Source organism: Mastomys coucha, unplaced genomic scaffold (genome assembly GCF_008632895.1).
Source record: "Mastomys coucha isolate ucsf_1 unplaced genomic scaffold, UCSF_Mcou_1 pScaffold11, whole genome shotgun sequence".
NCBI classification, from domain to species: domain Eukaryota; kingdom Metazoa; phylum Chordata; class Mammalia; order Rodentia; family Muridae; genus Mastomys; species Mastomys coucha.
In genome coordinates this window covers 16052290-16074062 of record NW_022196893.1, presented here as the reverse complement: position 1 = coordinate 16074062, position 21773 = coordinate 16052290, and the positions used below count along the sequence as shown (strand labels likewise).

Here is a 21773-nt window from a genome sequence, read left to right as displayed (position 1 = left end):
TGATAAACAGCAACATGGAAGTGTAAGCTGAATAAACCCTTTCCTCCCCAACTTGCTTCTTGGTCATGGTGTTTGCGCAGGAATAGAAACCCTGACTAAGACACTCCCCATGTCTTAGTCTTAGGAGCACCTCTCCCAGCCCCTCATAAAAGCCGGATAGCTGTGGTAGGCCATGGCTCCCGAGGCAGAGTCTGGACCCATGAGCAGTCTCTGCCGTGTGCAGACACTCCTACCCACCCTCCCAGAACCCAGAACCCAGACAGTAATCAGATTTTCACTCCTTGATTCCATTACCAACCTCCTGAGGGAGATGGGTATCGCCCCAGAAGCCACTGGCATCAACTCTTCTGGAAATCACTCAGGGGACAACTGGCTTTCTTCCTGGGCAGGTGGGGCCTGACCACTAGTCTATATGTGTTCAGGCCTTAGAGATGCCATCGTCAGCTCCCGTGCACACAACACAGCAAAGCTTTCCATATCTAAGGCAAGCCCTGCCACCTGGCCCAGACCCAGGGCCCCAGGAACATTTGAGAAAAGACCTCCCACTACCTAATCTAATTATGTTCTATAGAGAATCCCCTCCAAGTCCTTGACAAGGAGAGGCCACTGGAGTGTGGGCCCCTCTGGACTCCAACATCTCCCTGTAGTGTGTGGTTATAGAATCCCATGTTATTAGAGGCCCTATTGGGTCTGGCGTGAGCTCAGAGCCTCAGTTTACCTGAGGAGCAGAGAGGCATTGGAGCCTCTTGGGCAACAGGGAAATGCCTGCCCTGAACTGAGAGGAGTTTGAAGGATCCAGAAAACCCCTGCTCTGCCTTCTTCTGTCTGAAGACGGAGACAGGGTTTCCCCAGGGTGGAGCTGGCTTGTCACCATTACACCCTGCCTTATCTGGAAGTCTGGCTAGCAAGGCCTACCATGGGAATGAGAGGGGTTAGGGTACCTGAGTGGTCACAAGGAAAGGTGGACAGGGAGAAGGGTGGCCTGGTGTGATCCTCAGCCTTACTCACCTTTATGAATATGGTCTCAAGGCTATTGTTGTAGCTGTGGAGCGAGGTGCAGCCGTCTGGCTCGCTGGCCAGATTGATGCCCGTGGCGCAGTGCAGCTCCTCCAGTTGGTTGTGACAACACTGCTCCTGGACCATCCTATGGGCAGAGCAGTGGCTGTGCCAGGACTCCTTGGTGAAGCCAAGCTCAGAATAGAGGCTCGAGGAGAGGGCTGATGTCCTCTGGAGTATTCCCCCCACATCCCAGCTCCCTCAGGGGGAGAGACGCACAGTAGGACTTAGCAGGTGTTTAGTTAGAGAGAGGAAATGCAGAGTGGTGCCCAGGGTGGAAGCCAGGAGACCCCCAACTCGGCACACAGTTGAGCCTTTTGCCAAGATTGGCTATAGAACGTTTTCGCCTATTTATAAACGAAACAACCTGCTGCAGGCTTCACCCTCCCCCTCCTTCCACCTAGCTCAATTCTCCTCAACTTCGGCTCCATTTTCCAGGCTCAGAGGGGAAGTTTCAGAGAGTCTTTTGACATAGTTTATTGAAGGGTTAGACTGGAAGACAGTAGCAACCACGATGCCTAGTCCCAGCCTCCCACCACCCACAGGATTGGCTACGAAGAGCTCCTCAGAAAACCAGAGCTGCGGTAGGACCTGAACCTGCCAGAGTCGATGCCTCAGACTCAAACACATTTTGGGACATCTCGGAGGCCAGAAAGCCAGCTCTGTAGGCAACGGAGACGGAAGGGTATCAAATATGGCTCTCATCCAGACCAAAGTAACCTAAAGGCAGAGCCAGCAAGGGCAGAAACAGGAGCCTAACCTGTGCTGTCTGCAAGAGAATAGGAGCTCCCTGCCTCCCCTTGCTATGCCCTCTGCTTATGCCTAAGGACAGAGGCCCCAGCCAGCCTTTCCTCTACCCAGAGCTCAGAAGTGAACCCGGCTTCCCATGTCTCTCCAGATCCGGGATGGACAGGTGTGTCTACACAGTGACATGAATTTCACACCTGCTTCATTGGATTTGCAGGCAAGAAGTATTTCACTAAAGGAGACTGGGCAGGCTGCCCAACGCACCTCTGCTTTAAGGTAGCCAGGGGTTCTCACGAACTGCTAAGGCTCCAGGGAACCCAGTTTGGAAAACCAAAGACTCAACCAGTCTAGGGTCACTCAATTTTGCCTGTCTCAAACCCTCTTCCTCTGAGCGCTGTCTGAACCTGGTGAGGGGTGGGGCGTTGTCCCTAATGAGGCTTTAGGGAGAGGATTCACTGGGCACCTAGAACAGGGCCCCAGGGTGCTGCGGTTGGCCCCTCATACCCAATGTCTGCTCTGAGCAACACTGAGATTCTCTCTCTCTCTAGCTGGCCTCTCCATACTCCTCTCAGGACCAGCAGTTGCTCATGTGGGTTTCTGGGTGTTTAAGGACACCTAGCCCGATTCTACCCCACCCCTACCCGCCTCAGCCTTCTCCCAACAGCTTCCCTTCTCCTCTGCCCAGCTAGACAAACTGAACCTCTAAGCCACTGCAGACACCCCCCTGCTTCCCACTTTCCTCCGTGCTGCCACTAACTTCCCTAGCCAGACCCTTCCCTCCATCCCAGGCTACTGCCCACTCTCAGGCCATCTGCATATCTCCTAGAGTCCTTCAAACAGCCTGTCTCTTAGCTTCTGCTCTCTCGTGTCAACTGCCTTTTTAAAGACAAGTCTGGCACCCAATTTATGCCTAAAACCTCCATCGGATTTGTAACCCTGCTCCCAGTTACTTCCTGAAATAGCCACACTACCAGGAGCAATGGTGAGCACCCCCACCCCGACCTCCCTCTGGCTCTGTGTCTTTCTGCCCTGCTGGTCCACTCTGTTCAGACACTCTCTGGATGCCTTTGCTGCCCCCAAGATCCTGCACAGCCTGCCCCTGAGCATCCACGCCGGCTGCTCCCTCCCTGGATGCTCTTCCCACATTCCACCTATGACTGTGGAAAGATTGGATAAATTTCTCTATGATAATCAACATAATCTATTATCATAATCTACTCTAAGGTTTTACATTCCCCAAACGCTGTGAGTACCTGGTTTAATCTAGAGAGAGAATACAAGGTATGTTTGAAGCTGCATGGACGAACTGTTTGTGTTCTTGGGGTCTGCAGGCAGGTTCCTTAAGTCACCACCCGGTCTTTCCTTTTACTTCGGGAAACAACTTGCCCAGAGTTAGACAGCTGTAGCAGACCTGACTGCACACATCTGGATGGTTTTACTTTTCAGGCTGGGGAAGGTAACAGATGCCCCAGCGAGCACCGGGCAGCCCAGGGCAATGGGCCAAGCTCTGAGCGCTGGGCTCAGAAGCACAAAGGAGCAGACAGAGGGAGGAAGGTCCTCCCCTCACCATCATGGACATCTGGCACACACTGCCCTTTCTCCCACTTGCCTCCAGACGGGCATGTCATGTCAAACAGTAGTAACAGCATGCATACCTGCACTCCTTGGATTCTGAGGTGTACGGTAGCGAGCAGTCCCTGTGCTGGTTAGCCATCTGATTTCCCTCCGTGCAGCAGGCCTCCATGGAGATGTCTGCATTCGCTGCGTAGGGAAGAGAACATGAGGATGGGTGACCCTGCTGGGTATCCTCCCCAGCCCCAGCCGTGCCATCAGGACACTTGCTCCTTGCAGCCCCAACTACAACATCAGGCCAAGTCTGGAAGGGCAGGGAGTACTCACAGAACACTCTCTTATTTTTTTTTTCTTTTAAGATTTATTTATTATTTCTTTATTACAAGTACACTGTAGTAGCTGTCTTCAGATGCACCAGAAGAGGGCATCAGATCTCATTACAGGTGGTTGTGAGCTACCATGTGGTTGCTGGGATTTGAACTCAGGACCTTCAGAAGGACAATCGATGCTCTTACCCACTGAGCCATCTCACCAGCCCCACAGAACACTCTCAATCACTTTGTAAACCAGTAATGAGCATGCCAACCGTTCTCAGCTGGAAGCGTCCACCCTACTCCTTCCACAAATGCCTGGGCCAGCTCCGAAAGCACCAAGGTTCAGTGCAGAGACCTGCGCATACAGGCCACGCCCCTGCTTTCTTGGTCCAGACACCAAAGGAGAGTTCTGCTTACAGATGAATGGTAGGGGCACCATCAACCTAGCACTCATGGAATGACCAGGGTCTGACTCCTTCAGAGGGCGGGCAGGAAGGAAAGTCTCAGACAGTGGCAAACCCTCCATCTCTGCAGCAGCTTCTGGAGCCCACATCCAGGTTTTGATCTAGTGTTTGTAACAAGCTGTAAAGGGGCTTTCACCCTCAGCACATAGTAGGGGACAGAAAGACTGGGGATTGTTCCGCTCTTAGGCATAACAGTCCTTTGTAGAAACAGAGACAAAAGAGGTGAGGGCGGTGCTGGCTTGGCACAATGCCAGGCTCAGAAGTAACAGCTGTCCTGCCCAGCAGCTAGCACAAGCCCTCCGCAAAGGATGGAGCCAGAAACTTACGCCCTCGTCCCAGCCCAGGTCTTTGGCCTCACTAGGCTGTACCCCCTTGGTTTATTGGCAGGTAGAAGATCCCCATGAAACCCCGGGGAAGGGTAATGTGTCCTAAGGTGCCACACATTTGCTCTCAGTCCAAGGGACTTTCAGGACAGGACAGAGTGCCAGAGTGTTGATTGCTATGTAGAAGGCCATCACTGTCTGTTAGGACCTTACAAACCTCAGCTTCTAGAGACACCATGGGAGCTTGAGAGATAGCTCAGAGGCTAAGAGCACTCGAGGCTCTTGTAGGGGACCCGGGTACAGTTCCTAGCATCCTTCTCAGGCAGCTCACAACCACCTCCAGCTCCTGGGAACTGGGTGCCTTCACACACTTGCACATACACGCATGCACATACATACTCATACATATAGATAAAAACCCATGGGAGGGTAGGAAAGACAGCTCAGAGGTGAAGAGCATGTACTGTTCTTTCAGAGGACCCAAGTTCAGTTCTCAACACCAACATCACACCTCTTAGGGGAATCCAATGTCCCGGCCTCTTTGTGCACATACACTCATGCGCACATACCCATGCACAGGCACACATATGTAAACATAATTTTAAATAAAAATAATAAATCTTTAAAAGAACAGACACTATGAAGACTGCGAGGATCATAAGCCAGTAAAATGCTTGCCTTACAAGCATAACGCCCTGAGTTTGAATCCATGTAAAAATGCCAGGCATGGTGACATGCCCTTGCAATCTCAGTGCTGGCAAGAGGGAGACAGGTGGATCCATAGGGGCTTGCTGGCTGGCTTGCCACCATAACTTAAGGAATTCCAGGCCAAGAAAGACCCCATCTCAAAGGTGGCAAATGACATTCTGAAGATTGTAACCCTCCTGGTTTGAGACCTGCCTCTGATAGCCACACCTCTCTGCCCATTTCCTGCTATTCGCCACGCTTCCAACCGGGTTCTAGTTACATTTGAAAGCTCCACCCCCACAGAGTAACAAGGAAGTCGCTGATTGGACTATCACACGGACGTATTTTGGGAGGAGTGGTTTATGCCCCAGGTATTTTACCTGTTGGGGGAACAAAGGAGATTGATTAAATTCAAGATGGCTGAACAGTAAAGTCTGCTGTCTAATTTTTACCCTTCCACGTGGGTAGGTATTTCTGTGGCCACTCCCTCATATCTCCTTCTATCTCTTCCTATCTATTTCTAACTCCTATTTCCAGAAGAACCCTTTCTTTAACGCTGGTGCTGGTAGCCAACAGAAGATGGTGTTCAAGGTTGTCTTCTGGATGCCACATGCATACACACACACACACACATATAAACAGACAGACAAGCATACATGCACAAATACATATACACACAAATGCATATATATATACACATACATACACACACATACACATGAGAGAGAGATAGAGAGACAGAGAGAGAGAGAGGAAGAGAGAGAGGAAGAGAGAGAGAGGGAGAGAGGAAGAGAGAGAGCGCATGCTTTCTCATTATCAGCTTTCCAACATCCTTTCAGCTTAGCAGCAGCGTTCAGCACCAGTAGCTGTGGGTGCTTCAAGCTCATTTCTTTTCTAAGGCTGACTCTGGCAGGTGGTCTCAGAATAAGGATTACTCTGGAGTGAGACTGAGGCTTAGTAAAGCACACCTCACTCTGGAGTGAGACTGGGGCTTAGTAAAGCACACCTCAAAAAGAGAAGAGGAGGAACTTCCAGAAACATTCAGTGAGGTCAGAGCCCAGGTGAGCTGAACCATTGCACATGGCCAGGAAGAGAGGGCCTTTGCTCTGAACCACCTTCCCCTAGGATTATATAGAGCTTTCCCCGTTTCCTAAGGATGCCTGGAGAACACTGAGCTGCGTTCTACGGGAAAGATGTGTCCATCCCTTTCTTACAATTTCCAGGCTCCCCTGAGTTCCAAGGATGCTCTTGGGATGGGTGATGGTTTGTCTCACAGCAGGGCCTAACAATCTGTGATGAGTCAGCTATTCAGCCCACTCCCACGTTGCTGTCCTCTCTCCATGGTCCCCCATGATTCCATTTGGTGATTACAGAGTTCACTGCGGGCTGAAGCTCAGACATCAAGCCCTCCAGAGCCACAGGCCTCACTGAAGCTCAGACATCAAACCCTCCAGAGCCACAGGCCTCACAGCGTGAGAGTGTCGGAGCGAAGGGCATATGTTGATGTCAGCCCTACTCGCTCACTCACCCACTCAGTCATTCAACAAGGTGGAAGATGAAAACCAACACCAAGGTTGCACTCTGACTGCTGCCCAAGGCTGTCTTCTGATTGCCGCAAGCATGCCAAGGCATGCACATGCCCACATTCACACACATGAATGCACATGCACACAAAGCTAAGAACAAAAAAGCAAGTATAAAAGCATTCACACAAAACCGGGTCCCGACTATTCCAAAGAGACAGCTGTGGTTTAGTCCCTAGATAAATGTGTGGTATGTCCTCATAGCTTCTCCATGTAGCCCCAACCCCCCAAACACCACACACACACACACACACACACACACACACACACACACACACACAAAACCTCACCAGATGAGATTAGACTCCTGCTCTCAGTCTGTCTCCTTAAGCTCTTCTCCAGACCCAGGCTCTCCCTCACACTGTCTGTCGCTTCTCCGCAGGCCCACGCAGACCAGTCTTAGGGGCCTGGGCTCCCATCTTAGAACCCTTCACTCTGGGCTCATCTCACTGTCCCTAAGGTTCCATTTATCTGGCACACTCTCCCAAGCAGAGACCCCGACAGTGAGTCTGTTCCTTGTCCCCTTATACTTTGGCCAAATCTGCCATGAAAGCAAAGAGTTGAAATAATGAGTTAGGGGGCTGAGGCAGGAGAGTTTCTGTAAGTCTAGATTCAAGACTGTTCTGGGATACATAGCAAACCTCTCCCCAGGAAAACAAACAAAGACAAAAACAAAACAAAACAAAAAACCCAAAAGCAAGACTTGGGGGAAGGGTACAGCTTGGGGGCCAAACAATCTCTGGTGCTAATGCTGGAACTTTCCCTGTGTGACCCTGGCATGGCCACTTCAGCCCTCTGGCCCATCCCTCACTGTTCATTAGAGCTCATTTTAACCTCTGCAGTCTCTGAGAGGGTGGAGCAGGTGGAAGAAGTTCTAAACAGTGGTCCTGTAACTTGTTAGAGGATGGAACGGACACCTGCTGTCACCTGTGGGAGGGGAGGCTCTGCCAGTCCTGCGGGTCGCATTCCACTGGCACAGCTACACTCTAAGTGGGTGGGTAGGGACTGAGTCCTGAGCTGCACCAGGGTGTCTAATGTGTTTTAAAAGGAGGCAGGGACCTTGGACACCATGAACCTTGTGCGCTCAGCAGGACAATCAGATGTTAAAACTTCCAGGCAGTGTGGAAACTTGGAATGTCCCTGGAATGTGGCTCCACTCTTCTTGAGCAGAGTGTCCCAGGCCCACCTGCAGAGCAGAGCTGTCTGAAAGCTGTCAGGGGTTCTCCCGGAAGCTGCAAGGGGTCAGCTCACCCTCCTTGGGCTTGAGATATCTCATGTGTCAGTGGACAGTGCCTGCTTGCTCCCTTAAGAGACCAGGAAGAGGACAGGCGGGGACCACAGCCAGGCTGGACAATGGCCAGAGGCCTAGGGAGTGTCCCTGAAGCAAAAAACAAGACAGGGTGGAAGGCCCTTACAAACAAGGTCGCACTCAGTCCCCAGATCCCATCCCCGCAGGCTCTCAGCTCCACATTGATCTCAGCCCAGGACATAGTATCAGTGGAATTAACGGCAGAACTGAGAAGCTGTAACCACTTCCGACCCTGTTTGGCCTGCCAGGAATGCATTACTTCTAACCTTTCTCTCTCAGGAAGGAATACCCAGACCCAGCAGAACATTTGAGCACAACGTGAGGGTTTGGAAATCTTATTCTAAGTGATAATTACTTGCTCCCACTATGGCCTAGGAAGGAGTGTAGCCAGGCTGGGGACAGCAACATTTTCTGAGTCCTGCTAGGTGCACAGAGCAGACCAATGCCCGAGCAGCACTCTATAGGCCCAGCACTGTAGACAAATAGCAAGGCCTCAGGGATTGCGGAGCAGGGCCTGTGTCAACAGCTGGAGCTGCACGCGATGGCCCAAGCTCACGGGCTCCTTGATCAAGGTGGAGTTGTCTGTCTAAGGATGTGCTGGGAGCTCCAGCCCAAGAGGAGAGGAGGCCATGAGGACCCAGTCTAGAAGGGTTTGTGGCAGCTAGGGATGCTCATGAGGGCAGTGGAGGAAGCAGGCATAGGCACACCTGCATCTGGGGCCACCACCCTGTAGTTATCGGAAGTCCACCGGGGTTTTTCCTATTTCTGTCCCCCACTAACAGTTCCCCGACTGTTGCCATAGTCACCAGTCTCTTTCTGATACCCCAAGTGCTTAGCCACCAAAGGATCATAGCAAGGAAGAACTTCAGACATCAAACCCCGAGTTAGGAACTGAAGCTGAATTGAGTCAAGTCACCTCACCGCTAACAAGAACAATGCTAATGTGTCTCCCATCCCCACCAAGGCTATGCTTCACCAACCTAAAGCAGCACATGGCCAGCTCTGCCCAGGACTTGGCAGACAACGAGGCCCTACCCGCTCCTGTTCTCTGGCACTGGACCTACGCCATGGACAGAGATGCATTTCCCTCCCCTCACTGTCCACACAGCACTTCTATTGGCCAGCATCCCCACCTAGGCTCAAGAAGCATTAGTTCCAAAGAACGAGGAACTGCTGGGCTTGACCACCCCTAAACTACAGAGGCTGTTGGGGGCAGGGTGCTCCACCTGGTTCATCTCAGGGGGTGGAGGGAAGGTCCCCAGGCAGGAGCTGAGCACAGCAAAGGGCAAAACTTGCTAGAAGTTCAACAAGAGCTAGAGAGTCTAGAACTGCCGCTTTTGATCCCTGGAAATGGATCTTACTTTCCACCGGGCTCAGAGCATCAGCCACCTCAGGGCACCAGCCACCTCAGGGCACCAGCCACCTCAGGGCACCAGCCACTTCAGGGCACCAGCCACCTCAGGGCACCAGCCACCTCTTACCCCTTAAGGAAGACAAGGCTGTGGAGGAGGGGCGGGGGTTGGAGAAATGAGGGCACATCCCTGGTACCACAGCCCAGGATGGGCAAAGGCACCCTCAAGAGAAGGCTGGCCTTTAAAAGATGTGTACGTCCCATGCAAGACTGGTTCTGTAGGGCAGAGCCAGGCTGACTGAAGCACACAAACTCACCTGTCAGGGACACACACACACACACACACACACACATACTTTCTCTCATTCTAGTTAGAAAGGTACATTACTGTGTTCACATATTTTTTTTTTTAGATAAACAAGCTATACTCCCCTTATGAAAATCAAATATATTAAGAGCGCTCAAGACAAGGGAACATAGAAGGTCTCTAAAAGTCAGATGATTCAGTGTAAAGGTGACTGCCGCCAAACCTGAAGACCGGAGTTCGATCCCTGAGATTCGCATAGTAGGAAAACCCACTCCTGCAAGTTGTTCCCTGGCCTCCACATGTGCACATACACAGGCTGCCCCTTCCCCCACATTTTAAAAAATGTAAATAAAGAATTATAGACAGTGAACAAGTGCTTGCCAGGGGCTGGGGCCGGGTGAGGATTTAAGATTTAATAGGTATGAAATTTCTGTCTGGAAAGATGAGAACGTTCTAGAGATGAGCGGTAGTAACGTTTTCACAGCAGTGAGTTCTCTTATGGGATCTGGAGGGTACACACCTGATTGTTAAGAGGGTGGCTTAGTGTGATATACATTTCACCACAATGAAAACATTCATTACAACAACAACCACCACCACCTAGGGGCTAGAACAATGGCTGAGCAGTTAAGAGCTGTTACCGATTATACTGCTTTCAAGGAGCACCTAGGTTTGGTTCCCAGCACCCACAGAGCAGCTCACACCTGTCTGTAACTCTAGCTCAAAGGGATCTGATGTGTTATGGTTTGTATATGCTTGCCCTAGGAAGTGGCTCTATTAAGAGATGTGGCCTTGTTGAAGTAGGTGTGACACTGTAGGTGTGGGCTTAAGACCCATACCCTAGCTGCCTGGAAGTCAGTCTTCCTTCCATTAGCCATCTTCAGATGAAGACATAGAACTCTCAACTTCTCCTGCACTATGCCTGCCTGGATGCTGTCATGCTCCTGACTCGATGATAATGGGCTGAACCTCTGAACCTGTAAGCCAGCCCCAATCAAATGTTGTCCTTATAAGAGTTGCCTTGGTCATGGTGTCTGTTCACAGCAGTAAAACCCTAACTAAGACAGGATGCCTCCTCTGACCTTTTTGGGCACCTCATTCATGCGATACACATACATAATAAAAACAGGCAAAAGAGTCACATACCTCAATATAAACAAATCTTTTAAAAATGTAGTGTTTTCACCAGGCATGGTGGTGGCACACACTTTTAATCCTAGTACTAAGGAAGTAGAGAGGCAGGTGGATCTCTGTGAGCTCCAAGCCAGCCAGGGTTACATAGTGAGAATGGTTTTTTTGTTCTTTGTTTTTTTGTTTTTTAAAATAGTGTTTAGGCATTCGATAGTAGTCCATTCCTATAAACCGCAGCGTAGGAAGATTAGGTAACCGATGTGGAGCTCGGACTCCAGAGTGTGGTCCTGCCTGCCCCAAAATAAAATAAAACACAAGCATTTTTGTGAGTCTTTCCACCTTCTCTGTCACTAGGAAAGGAACTGAACATTTTGCCCAAAACTCGGTCTTTTTGCAGCCAGTGCTGGTCTGATCACCGTGAAGGGATTAATTTGGTCAACTGCACTTCAGAATGTCATTCAAGAGCCGCTGAATAGACAATGAGATGGTTTGCATGCTGAGCTGTGAGATTCCAAATGGGAACAGTTAAACTGTGCGGTAACGAATAAAAATAATTCAAATAATTTTTTTAAAAAAAAAAAACTTCCCTGGGAAGAGTCTTCCCCCAAGTGTCTCTGAGGTAGCCATGGGGAGGTGTTAGATCCAAAGCAGGGCCCCAAAATGACGGTGCTGGTAACAGGTCGGAAACGGACTCTGACTGGGTAAACAGGAGAACCATTACTGGGTAAACAGGAGCCCACACTCAGGAATCTTGTAAAGCAGTTTTCTCTTTGCCAGAAAAAACAAAACAGAAAACAAAAAACAAAAAAAAAACCACTACCTCCTTTATCAGCCCCAAAGGCCAGCTACATCTGGGCAAGGGCATCTAGTTCCTGGTTAATCTGAACAGCCTGAATCGACTCAAAGGCCACCACCTTGCTGACTATCATAAAATCCATTTGCTCTCTCCCACCAAGTTGCCGCTCTCTCTATCCCTGTGAGACAGCCGGGACCTTGATTTCCCAAATAAACTTCTCTTTCTAGCTGCAGAGTGGTTCAGATGGGTGGCTTCACAGCACCCTTGCTTGGAGCAGGGCAGTGAGGAGGGGCCTGACCGCCAGCCACACCTGCTCACCTATGACCTCTTCCTCAAGCAGGTGCAGCTCCCACAGATTCATCTGGGGATGAGGAATGATATAAGTCACCTTGAGCACTGGCATCCTGAGTCCTACTGTCCCAACACCAAATCTTCGGACTCCCTGAAGCCCACAGAGGTACACACCCTTCCTTCACCCCACGGCTCATCCACATCGCACCCAGAGCAACTTCTCAGTGTCTACCAATGAGTTACAGAGCAAAGTCCCCACCCAGTCGACATTTCACAGGTGCCGAGAGTTCCATACCACAGCATCTGGCCCATGGCAGATCACTCACAGGCCCAGTCACCCTTTCTGGTGATACCTCCAGAAAGGTGAAGGACGAGCATTCCAACCTGCGCACAAACCCCCAGCACTGAGAAGAGTGACTCGGAGCCCATCACAATGTCAGCACTGGTGCCTACGGCATGCAGAGACCTCAACTCAAACCAAACCTGGGATGATCATGGCTTTGACGCAATGCAGAAAAGAATTTCAAGACTGGGCAGAGTTGAGTTTTTTTGTTTGTTTTAATTTAAAGATTCATTTATTTATTATATGTAAGTACACTGTAGCAGTCTTCAGTCACACCAGAAGAGGGCGTCAGATCTCATTACGGGTGGTTGTAAGCCACCATGTGGTTGCTGGGATTTGAACTCAGGACCTTCGGAAAAGCAGTCAATGCTCCTTAACCTCTGAGCCACCTTTCCTGCCCCAGAATTGAGGTTTAATAAGAGTACTTAAAACACAAAAAAACGAACAAACAAACAGAAAACGAGCTTAAGTAGGAGGATTAAGAGGAGAGGTACTCAGATAAAAAGATAAGACACACCCAAGCCCAAGTTTGGGCTTCTCTAAGGAGAGTCTAGGAACAGAAAACATACTCTAGTGTGGGTGTGGGCTCCCTGAGGGAGAGTATTGTGGGTGTGGGCTCCCTGAGGGAGAGCATTGATTTCTGAAAGTCCGATATATCACTTTTTTTTAGGTTTTGAAGTTACTCTCTTCAAAGGCTAACTATGAAACCTAAATGATTACCCGCAGGCTATCTGACAGATCACAACTGTTATTTATATAAAGTAGAAGAGTCTGCCCCTGGGGATGTGGGCGGGTCAGAGAGCTACCCCTTACTTACTGTGGTGAAGAGCCCCAAGCCCAACCTGGGGCCTTACCCAACACATACTGCCCAGAGGCCTTAAGCCTGGTTCACTCATTCGAATATAAAGCAGTGGTTCTCAACCTTCCTAATGCTGGGACCCTTTAATACAGTTCCTCAAGTTGTGGTGACCCTCAAACATAAAATTACTAAGTGGCTACTCCCAAAGGGGTTGCAACCTAGTCCTGCTTGCTTGTCTATAGAAACACCACCTAACTAGTTTTAACTTCTAACTCCATCATCTGACTGTGTGACAAGATCCCCAAACAATTAACAGCATAAATCAAGAATAAACTCTCTTACCCAATATGGCTGACTTTCAGTCAGACAATCACAGGCAAGCAACCTGCCTAATGCTGCAACCCTTCAATAGTTCCACAGGCTGTGGTGTCTCCTGACCATAAAATTACTAAGTTGCTACTTCATAATTGTAATTCGCTACTGTAAATATCTGATATGCATCCTCTGCCAGGGAGGGGCTGTGGCGCAAGCCTTTAGTCCCAGCCCTGGGGAGGCAGGGGCAGGCAGATCTCCGTGAGTTTGAAGCCAGCCTGGTCTACAGAGATAATGAGAGAGTTCTGGGATAGCCAGGGCTACACAAAAAAGCCCTGTCTCAAACAAACAAATAAGCAAAAAGAGCGATCTCCCATGGGGCTGGAGAAGTGGCTCAGGCACTGAGCATTTGATGCTCTTGTAGAGGCCCAGGGTTTGATTGTAAGCACCCAGGTGACATACAACAGTCTGTAACCATCCAGGAGATGGGGGCCAGCTAGAGCAGCATATACAGATGTCACCAAACAGAAGGTAATGCTGCTCAGCCTCAAACTAGCTGCCATATCTCTCCAACCTCAGGGGATCTCAGTTCCACGAGATGTGCAGGAACAGGGGGAGGTGAAGGAGGTAGTCCTGTGGACCAGACTACAGGATAAAACAGAATCCGCAAAATCCAACAAACAGGGTAGTTATTCTATAGGAACTGCATATTCTCCAGCTCCTACCCACCACCTGGCCCAGATCCCTCTTCTAGAAAATGCCACTGATCCACAGAACTACTGTGGCAGTCAGGCAGAGGGCATGAGGGTAACTTTCTTCTAGGTGAGTTCACACTTCCAAGGGGCTGGGAGATGGCTTAGCCAGTCACTTGCTTTCCATGCAAGTGGACAGACCTGAGCTGGAGCCCTAGAACCCATAAGAGGCTGAACTCAGTGCCCATGGATTTATAATCCCGTTACTGGGGAGGCGGAGGCAGAAGGATTACTGGGACTTGCTAGCCAGTCTAGCCTAGCAATGGTGAACCTCAGGTCCCAGTGAAAGGTCTCATCTTAAAAGCAAAGCAGGGCTGGAGAGATGAACCAGCAGTGAAGAGCACTCACTGCTCTGGCAGGGGACCTGAGCTTGGTTCCCAGAGCCCAGGGAACTCCATTTCCAGGGGTCCCATACCTTCTTTTGGCCCCCGAGGGCATATATACAAGACACACACACACACACACACAAATAAAAGTTAAATTACATTAAAAAGCAAGGCATACAGCTCTTAAGGAAAACACTGGAGGTTAACCTCTGGCCTCCACACACATGGACATCACCATCCACCCACAACTAAGTAAAAGCCATAAAGCTGTCAGGTGTCAAGAGCACCACTACATGCGTTCCAGCACACAGCCGTTCATGGCTTAGAGAGATACAGCAGACCCCACCCTGATGGGTAACATCAAGGTCACTAGGTCCCCCCATGACAGTACAGACTCTGGGCATGGGGTTACAGGTATCACTCTTCAGGTCGAGGCTTCCAGAGTGTCAGCCTGGTGGCCATGAATGTTATAGAGGCCTTGCCTGATTATGTTTCCCAGCGGCCTGAGGGGCCACCAAGATCTAATCAACATTCAAGGCTTCTCAGTGTGTCATTGTGGAAAGATGAAAGTCCAGCTGCACCCCAGCATGGAGGGTTTTCCCACTGGAGCCGGCCTGGGTCTCAGTTTCCCCAGCTGTAGGGCTTGCCCCTCCCCACCGCTGCCTGCCCATGTGTGGGCCTTAGGCTGCAAGATTCATAGGGAAAGCAAAGGCGCTTCCCAGAGAGCCATCCTTCCAAAACTCAGGACAGTAAATGTCCTCTAGTTCTACAGTGTAGGTGGGGCTTGAGGAAGGACCAGTCGAGAGGCTAGTCTCCTCCATTGAGCCCCTGGGGTTCTCAACAAGCTCAGACCCTCAGAGAGTGCTGGTGCGCTGGCGTTTCATAAGGGGTGGAACCCAGGGCCTGCTCCCTTAAGCCTCCGTAGCTCCCACCTTGCAAGGAAGGATCCAGCCCACGGCCTCAGCCACTGCCTTCTCTAAAACTACAACAGAATGAGGGGACCCTACAGGGACTTGGGACTAGGATTAAAGAAGCCAAAACTGCAGACCCTGACAAGACAGCCAACTGAACAGAATAGGCATGCCTCAGCACAAGGGTCTGAGGTATGGAGAAGTGGCCAAGAGGCAGTGGAAGGCAAGGAGCACGGGCAGCACACAGCTAGAAAGGTGAATTATCTTCCCCGACGCTCCCTGGAGCAGGTCCAGCTCAGGCAGCTATCCTGTGTGCCACGTCTAGCACACACTGCGCCATCCTCACCGCTGACCCCTCCGGTAGCATCCTGCCTTGCCTTGCCCTGCCCTGCCCTGCCCTGAGGGTCTCTTAAGCATCCAGGAACCATCTCCTCCCTGGTTTCCTTCACCTCTCCAGCCACCTGTCATGTGTCCTCGCACCTGGCTGTAAGAAGTTGCAGCTGGGTGGTCCTGGGCCAATGCGCTCCTGCCAAAAGCCCTTCCTTCAGGGACTCCTAACCACCCTCAACTCGCTCAAACACGCAGGCTCACAGAAGAATTGTTTCCTGTCTCAAACAGCCTCTTTGTTCTCTTACATTCCCAGCGCTTAGCACAAATGATTATACTTGAACTTAACACCTGGAGGGCGGGGTCAGGCTGTGTTTCACTCTGTACTTTGTCCCAATGCTTTGCAATGACAGCCACCACTGGGTAGCACCGAACAAGTAAATGATCTCATGAGACCCTAGCAACTCTATATGGGCCCTAAAGAGATTCAGGCAGAAAGAGCAAAGGTGGACTGGGCCTCAACCCAGCTCAGCTTCTAAAGCTCCCAGGTTCACTATAAAAGCCCCGGGGGGCTGGGGGGAGCTGCATCCCTCACTGGCGCTGGGACTAAGAAAACCAAGGGTTAACTGGCAAGAGACGAGGCCACTGAGCATCCTTGTTAGAACTGAAATGCTCAGCCTGGGATCCTTGGTCTCTGTGAGCCTCACTGTCCCCCTGTATGTTGGGGACAACGACAGAGTCCTCTGGGAGGAGGCATTTGGCATGCAACAAGGTCCTGTAAGTGAAGCAGGGTCCAGGACTAGTGTCGCAAACCCATGCTGTCAAGGGATAATAGTGCCCCACAGCCACTCTCAGCAAGACTACAGGCAGTACTGGTTCTTAGTGATGGATCCTCCCAAGAGAATTTTCAAGCCAAAAGGCAAGGCAGGACTTCACACATGAAGCAAAACTCAGTCTATCTAAACCCCAGTAGGTGAGAGGACCGAAAAGCAAAAAAGAGACCCCGGAAAAATGCTGGGCCACAGACCTCACAAGGGTGTCAGCTCTTAGATGGGAATCGCGAGAGTTAGCCTAACAGCCCAGAACAGCATTAACCGAGTGAAGCTGACTGACATGGAGAAAAAAGAGGCTTGGCTCACCCATCCTGAGCCACTTTCAGAACCGAGTCTAGCTGCCTCCTACGCTCTTTGGGGGTAAGATTCCCCCTCCCCTGTATACACCCCCTGGAAACATACACGCACCAGCTCCATCGCCGACCCAGCCTTACTTAGGGACCAGCCTGGGGCAGAAGGAGGAGAGGCCTGTTCAGCTTGGGAATCAGCGCTCTTGCTCACCCTGAGTGGGGCAGATGCCTTACCCAGATTTTGAAAAAGTTCCTCTCCTCCCACCCTATTTTATTACACAGCCATAGCTGAGATCATTTCAAAGAAATTGGACCCACACAGGCTATGTCAAAGCAGCTATTCATCACATTGCTACGATGTGATATTTCACAAAGGGAGAGTCTTTTGTTGGATAGAATGCACTGGGGACTGGAAAGATGACTTGGAAGATAAAAGCATTGGGTGCTCTTGTCCAAGATGTGGGTTCAGTTCCCAGAATCCATATGGCAGCTCATAGCTGTCTGGAACTCCAGTATAGTGGATCTGATGCCCTCTTCTGGTCTTCCCAGGTACTGCATACACATGGTGCACATACAGTCAGGCAAAAACTTTTTTTCTTTTTTCCTTTTTCTTTCTTTTTTCTTTTTTTTTTTTTTTTGCAAAAACTCTTATACATATCAAATTTAAAAGTAAACAAATTTTAAAAAAAGTGCACTGGCAGACTCTCATGTTACCCAAAGTGTTATCTGCAAAACTACCTGTCCATCATGCCTTTTGCTTAGGTAACTAGACCTTCAGGGAGTTACAAGCAGAGGGCTCCCCCAGGCGCAAGGGTAGGGTAGAGCCCCTATACATTCCTGGGTATCTCATTGTGGTGGTTTGAATGCGAATGGCCCTCATAGACTCCTGTATTTGAATATGTGGTCCCCAGTTGGTGGAATGGTTTGGAAAGGATTAGGAGGTGTGTCACTGGAGGTGGGCTTTGAAGTTTTAAAAGTCCGCACACACCATTCCCAGTTAGCTACCTCGCTCCCACTCTCTCCCTCCCGCTCCCTCGCACCCACTCCCTCGCACCCACTCTCTCCCCTCCTTGCCCCACTCAGCTTGTGGATTAAATGCAAGCTCTCAGCTACATCTCCAGCACCATGCCTGCCTGCGGCCATACTCCACACCATGACCATGGACTCTAACTCTCTGAAACCTTGATCCCCAAATTAAATGCTTTCTTTTAGAATTTGCCTTGGCTATAGTGTTTTTTCACGGCAATTGAAAAATGACTAAGATGCTCAAGTTTGCTTTTGCCAGCAGGACTTTGCTCAGGCTCTTTCTCCTGCCAGGAATGCATACTTTCCTCCCAGCAGCAAACGCTGAGGTAAATTCTCTTATGCAGATCATGGGTGCACATTGCCTCCTCCAGAAAGTCTCCCCTGACTCAGCCATTAGGGCTTGGCTCATTTATCTGGATCTCCTGGAAGCTACGAGCCACATGAAGGGAAAGGGCTGAATTTGTCTCATCCCTTGCCACATCCGGGAAACCTCAGCGTCTGGCGTGGTGCTGTCCCTGGGCGGCTATTTAGCGAGTGCTTCTGCTGACCTTCACCACCAGGGCTGTGAGGGCTGCAGTCTGGGGCTCCTTCAGGAAGAGTTTGAAGTTCCAAAGCAGGAACTGAGAAGGGCCCAAGATGGCTCTCCTGCTGCTTAGCTCTCTTCCTTAACCTTTGAGGCAAGCTAACGAGTGGGAATCTGTTATCGTGTTTTATAAACGGGAAATCGCCCAGCCATTCCACCGGATTTTTCTGTAGATAGGAAAACGGGTTTCCAAAGCAATAGGTACCCTGGTAATCTGATGAGTGAGCTGGGGAGCTGGCTTCCAGGACTTCTGCCCTTCACAGTGAGACTCCAGGGTGGGGAGAGGGGCTGGGCACAGACACACCAACTCCAAAACTGCAACTCAGAGCTAGTAACTTTAAGCCCTGGAGGTCTCAGTGCTGCCCCCAGGGTTCTCCCAACCCCCAGCCCCATCTTCCTGCCTCCAGTCTCCACCTCCTGACTGGGAAACTTCCAGGAGCTCAGCTCACAGCCACATGTTTCTGCCAAGGGCTCAGGGCCTTTGTTCTCCCTCCCAACAGGACTTTCTTTTAATCAGTCGGAAACTGCAAGCTGGAGCCAGAGGCCAAGAAAGCCTTGGAGAAAACACAACTGTTTCTCCCAACACCTCCTCCCTCCCCACACCCTCAGCTGGTCCTGAGGCAGCCAAGTCCAACAGGACAGATAGTCACAGGACAATCACAGGCCGACTCTGTTCCTTAGCAAGAAAAGTCAGGGCTCTTCTGCATATAGGTGGCCACATAGTCCATCGGTGGCCAAATGAATGGCAGCTGATTAGCAACAGGGTACTCTGCTGGCTTCCCTAAGGTCCTTTTTAGATGTCAGCTCTCTTGCCCACCCCACAGCTCTCTGGGGCCTGAGATCAGGGTCTCCTGGCCTTACAGGGCTACAAGCTGCAGAATGAAGCCAAGCAGCTTCAAACCCTTTTCTAAGACCACAACAAACTGAACTAATCAAACTCAAGGCAGCTCCCCCTACGAGACACAAAATGGGTCCCGGGATGTTCTATGCTGGCTGGCTTCAGGTCAAAGCTTTTCTATGAAGAATGATGCTTACAGGCCTGAGTGACTCCAGGTTAGCAAGTTTGAGTGCTCACACTCTGAGTACCACCTCTCCTGTCTCTCCACCTGTCTCCTCTCTGCAGCAATATAGGGGTCTCAGAGGTCCCTGCCATTTGCAACGGTGTGGCTCCTCCCTTACTAAAAGTCCTCTCTGATTTTCACTCTCCCTGGCAGGAGACTCAAATGCCTTCTTTGGCCCACAGACCCACCTTCCATCTGTGTCCAAGCACGGTCTGCTCCAAGAAACCTCCTGGAACTCTGAGGGGCTGCAAAGCTCTTGGCACGAACAGAGGCCCAGGAGCCTACCCACCCTGTCTCCTACACTAAGAAGTGACCCAAGATGTGCCAAGGCTGCAGCCAGTGCCCAGAACAGCGAGAACTCCTCCAGGATTCAGAACTAGCCAGTCCCTTCTCCCTCCCCTCCGCCTCTCTCCAGACTCCACCCAGTCGTTAGTTATCTACAACCCGTGACCTTTTGACCAGAGGGTCAAAGAATTGAAAAAGAAACTAAGCTAACTCAGGGATAAAGAATCAGAGATCAGGAGGGTGGTGTGGATCTGCCCCTACCTCTCGCAGAAACAAAGACTCCAGGAGGGCCAGGCATGTCTCCGAGAACCCCTGAATCAGAGGTTAAAGGTCATAGATTTACAACCCCACAGCTTCTCTGATAGACAGGTGTAGTGCCTGCCGTTAGGCCTTGGAGCTTTTGAACTGAGAAAAGCACAGCTTAGACGGACCCTATTCCATTCTAAATTTCCTGTACTTGGGAAGAGGTTCTGGGCCACCAATCCGCTAGAAGGTACTCCGGTGGCCCAGCAAGGAAGAGATGACCAACGTCCTAGCCTCTGGGACGTTCCTCTATTTTCTCTTTTCTTTCTGCCCCCATCTCTGAACAACTTACTGCTCCTGTCTTCATGTCTCAGTTTGTTCAGGAGCAAAATGGGTACAGCAGTTGCTCCCGCCCCCACCCCCTGCACCCGAGGTAGGGGCTGGAGGCGGTTTAAAAGATGCACTAAAGTTACTTCCAGTACCGAGTTCTTCCCACCCCCACGGCCCAGCAGGCGGTCTTCAAGCTGCCTTCACCAGCAGAGGAAGTGGCGGCTTGAACCGCTGGAGGATCTGTTTGGAAGGTAAAAGAATTTAAAGCAAGTCCCCCTAGCGAGGAGGGCATTGGAGCCGAGCCAGAAATCTGGTTGGGAAGGGGAGGTCGTGGGCCTGGATTCCACGCAGCTCTGGGGACCGTGCGATGACCCCCCTGCGTGCAGCGCGCGCTCCGGAGCATCGGGAGCTGCCAACTTCCAAGGGAGCGCGGGGCCCGGGTGGGGACCTAGTGCGGGGCCGTGGGCCCGGGGCGCCCCTACCTCGGGCCGCCAGCAGCGAGAGGCTGCCGAGCAGCAGCAGCGGCAGCGGGACGAGGCGCGACGGCGCGGGGCGCTCCATGGGGCTGGCGGGCTCGGGCGGCGGACAAAGGCACGGCGGGCAGCGGCTACACGCTCTAGCCGGGCCTGGGCAGCCAACGCGAGTCTCCTGCGCGCCGCGTTCAATTATCCCGCCCGGAGGAGGCGCGGCGGGGGCGGGGCCCACGGGGACCCTCCCTCCCGCACCGCGCAGCTGGAGCGCGCCGCCACCAGGACTCTCCTGCCCGGATGCTGGCAGAGAGCAAAGCTGTGAGATGTGCCACCCACCTACAGGCGGAAGGTCACATGAAAAGTGTCTGACATGACACGTCAGGACAGCGGACAGCCCTAGGCTAGACCAGCGGAAGCCTGTTTGTGTAGAATGTGTGGCAGCCGCCAGTTTAGAGGACTCTCCGATTTATTAAAAAAAAAAAAAAAAAAAAAAAAAAAAGCTAGGAAGATGGTTCGGAGGCTCAGTGGATAAGACACTTGCTGTGAAGACACGAGGACCCGAGTTCAAATTTCCAGCACTTATGTAAAATAAATGAAATCAATGCAAAAAAAATTAAGACTTTCAGCTGGATGTGATGACACACCCTTAACCCCAGCACTCCAAAGGCAGAGGCAGGAAAATCTCCTGAGTCAGTTCTACAGATGGAGTTCTAGGATAGCCAGGGCTACACAGACAAACGCTGTCTGGAAAAACCAACATCGAGATTAAAATAAAAACAAAGACTGTTCAGGTACATTTGGAGGACCATAGGACACCATTTAGCTGTGGGACCAGCAATTCAAAGACAGGGATTAGGCTCCACTCATAAATGTGCCGATCTGGAAACAGACTGGAGCTAGATAAACTATCCACAACGTCCAGTGGGAGCCACCCAACATCGTCCACAGCGA

The 21773-nt window shown here is 51.0% G+C and overlaps 1 protein-coding gene across 2 annotated transcripts in view; it reads right to left on the bottom strand.

Annotated features, from left to right (window-relative positions):
- Fbln1 (fibulin 1) overlaps window positions 1–21093 on the bottom strand; it is an 85431-nt gene extending 64338 nt beyond the window's left edge. Inside the window, exons 1-3 of one of the 2 annotated variants that reach the window (XM_031351755.1) lie at window positions 20835–21093; window positions 3459–3564; window positions 1009–1144 (exon numbers count right to left, since the gene is read on the bottom strand). In XM_031351755.1, coding sequence (XP_031207615.1) covers window positions 1009–1144; window positions 3459–3564; window positions 20835–20913 — 321 coding nt within the window. In that variant the 5' untranslated portion in view covers window positions 20914–21093. The remainder of the gene's footprint in view (window positions 1–1008; window positions 1145–3458; window positions 3565–20834) is intronic. The other variant, XM_031351748.1, reaches the window with a different exon arrangement.
- Window positions 21094–21773: the final 680 nt, after the last annotated feature.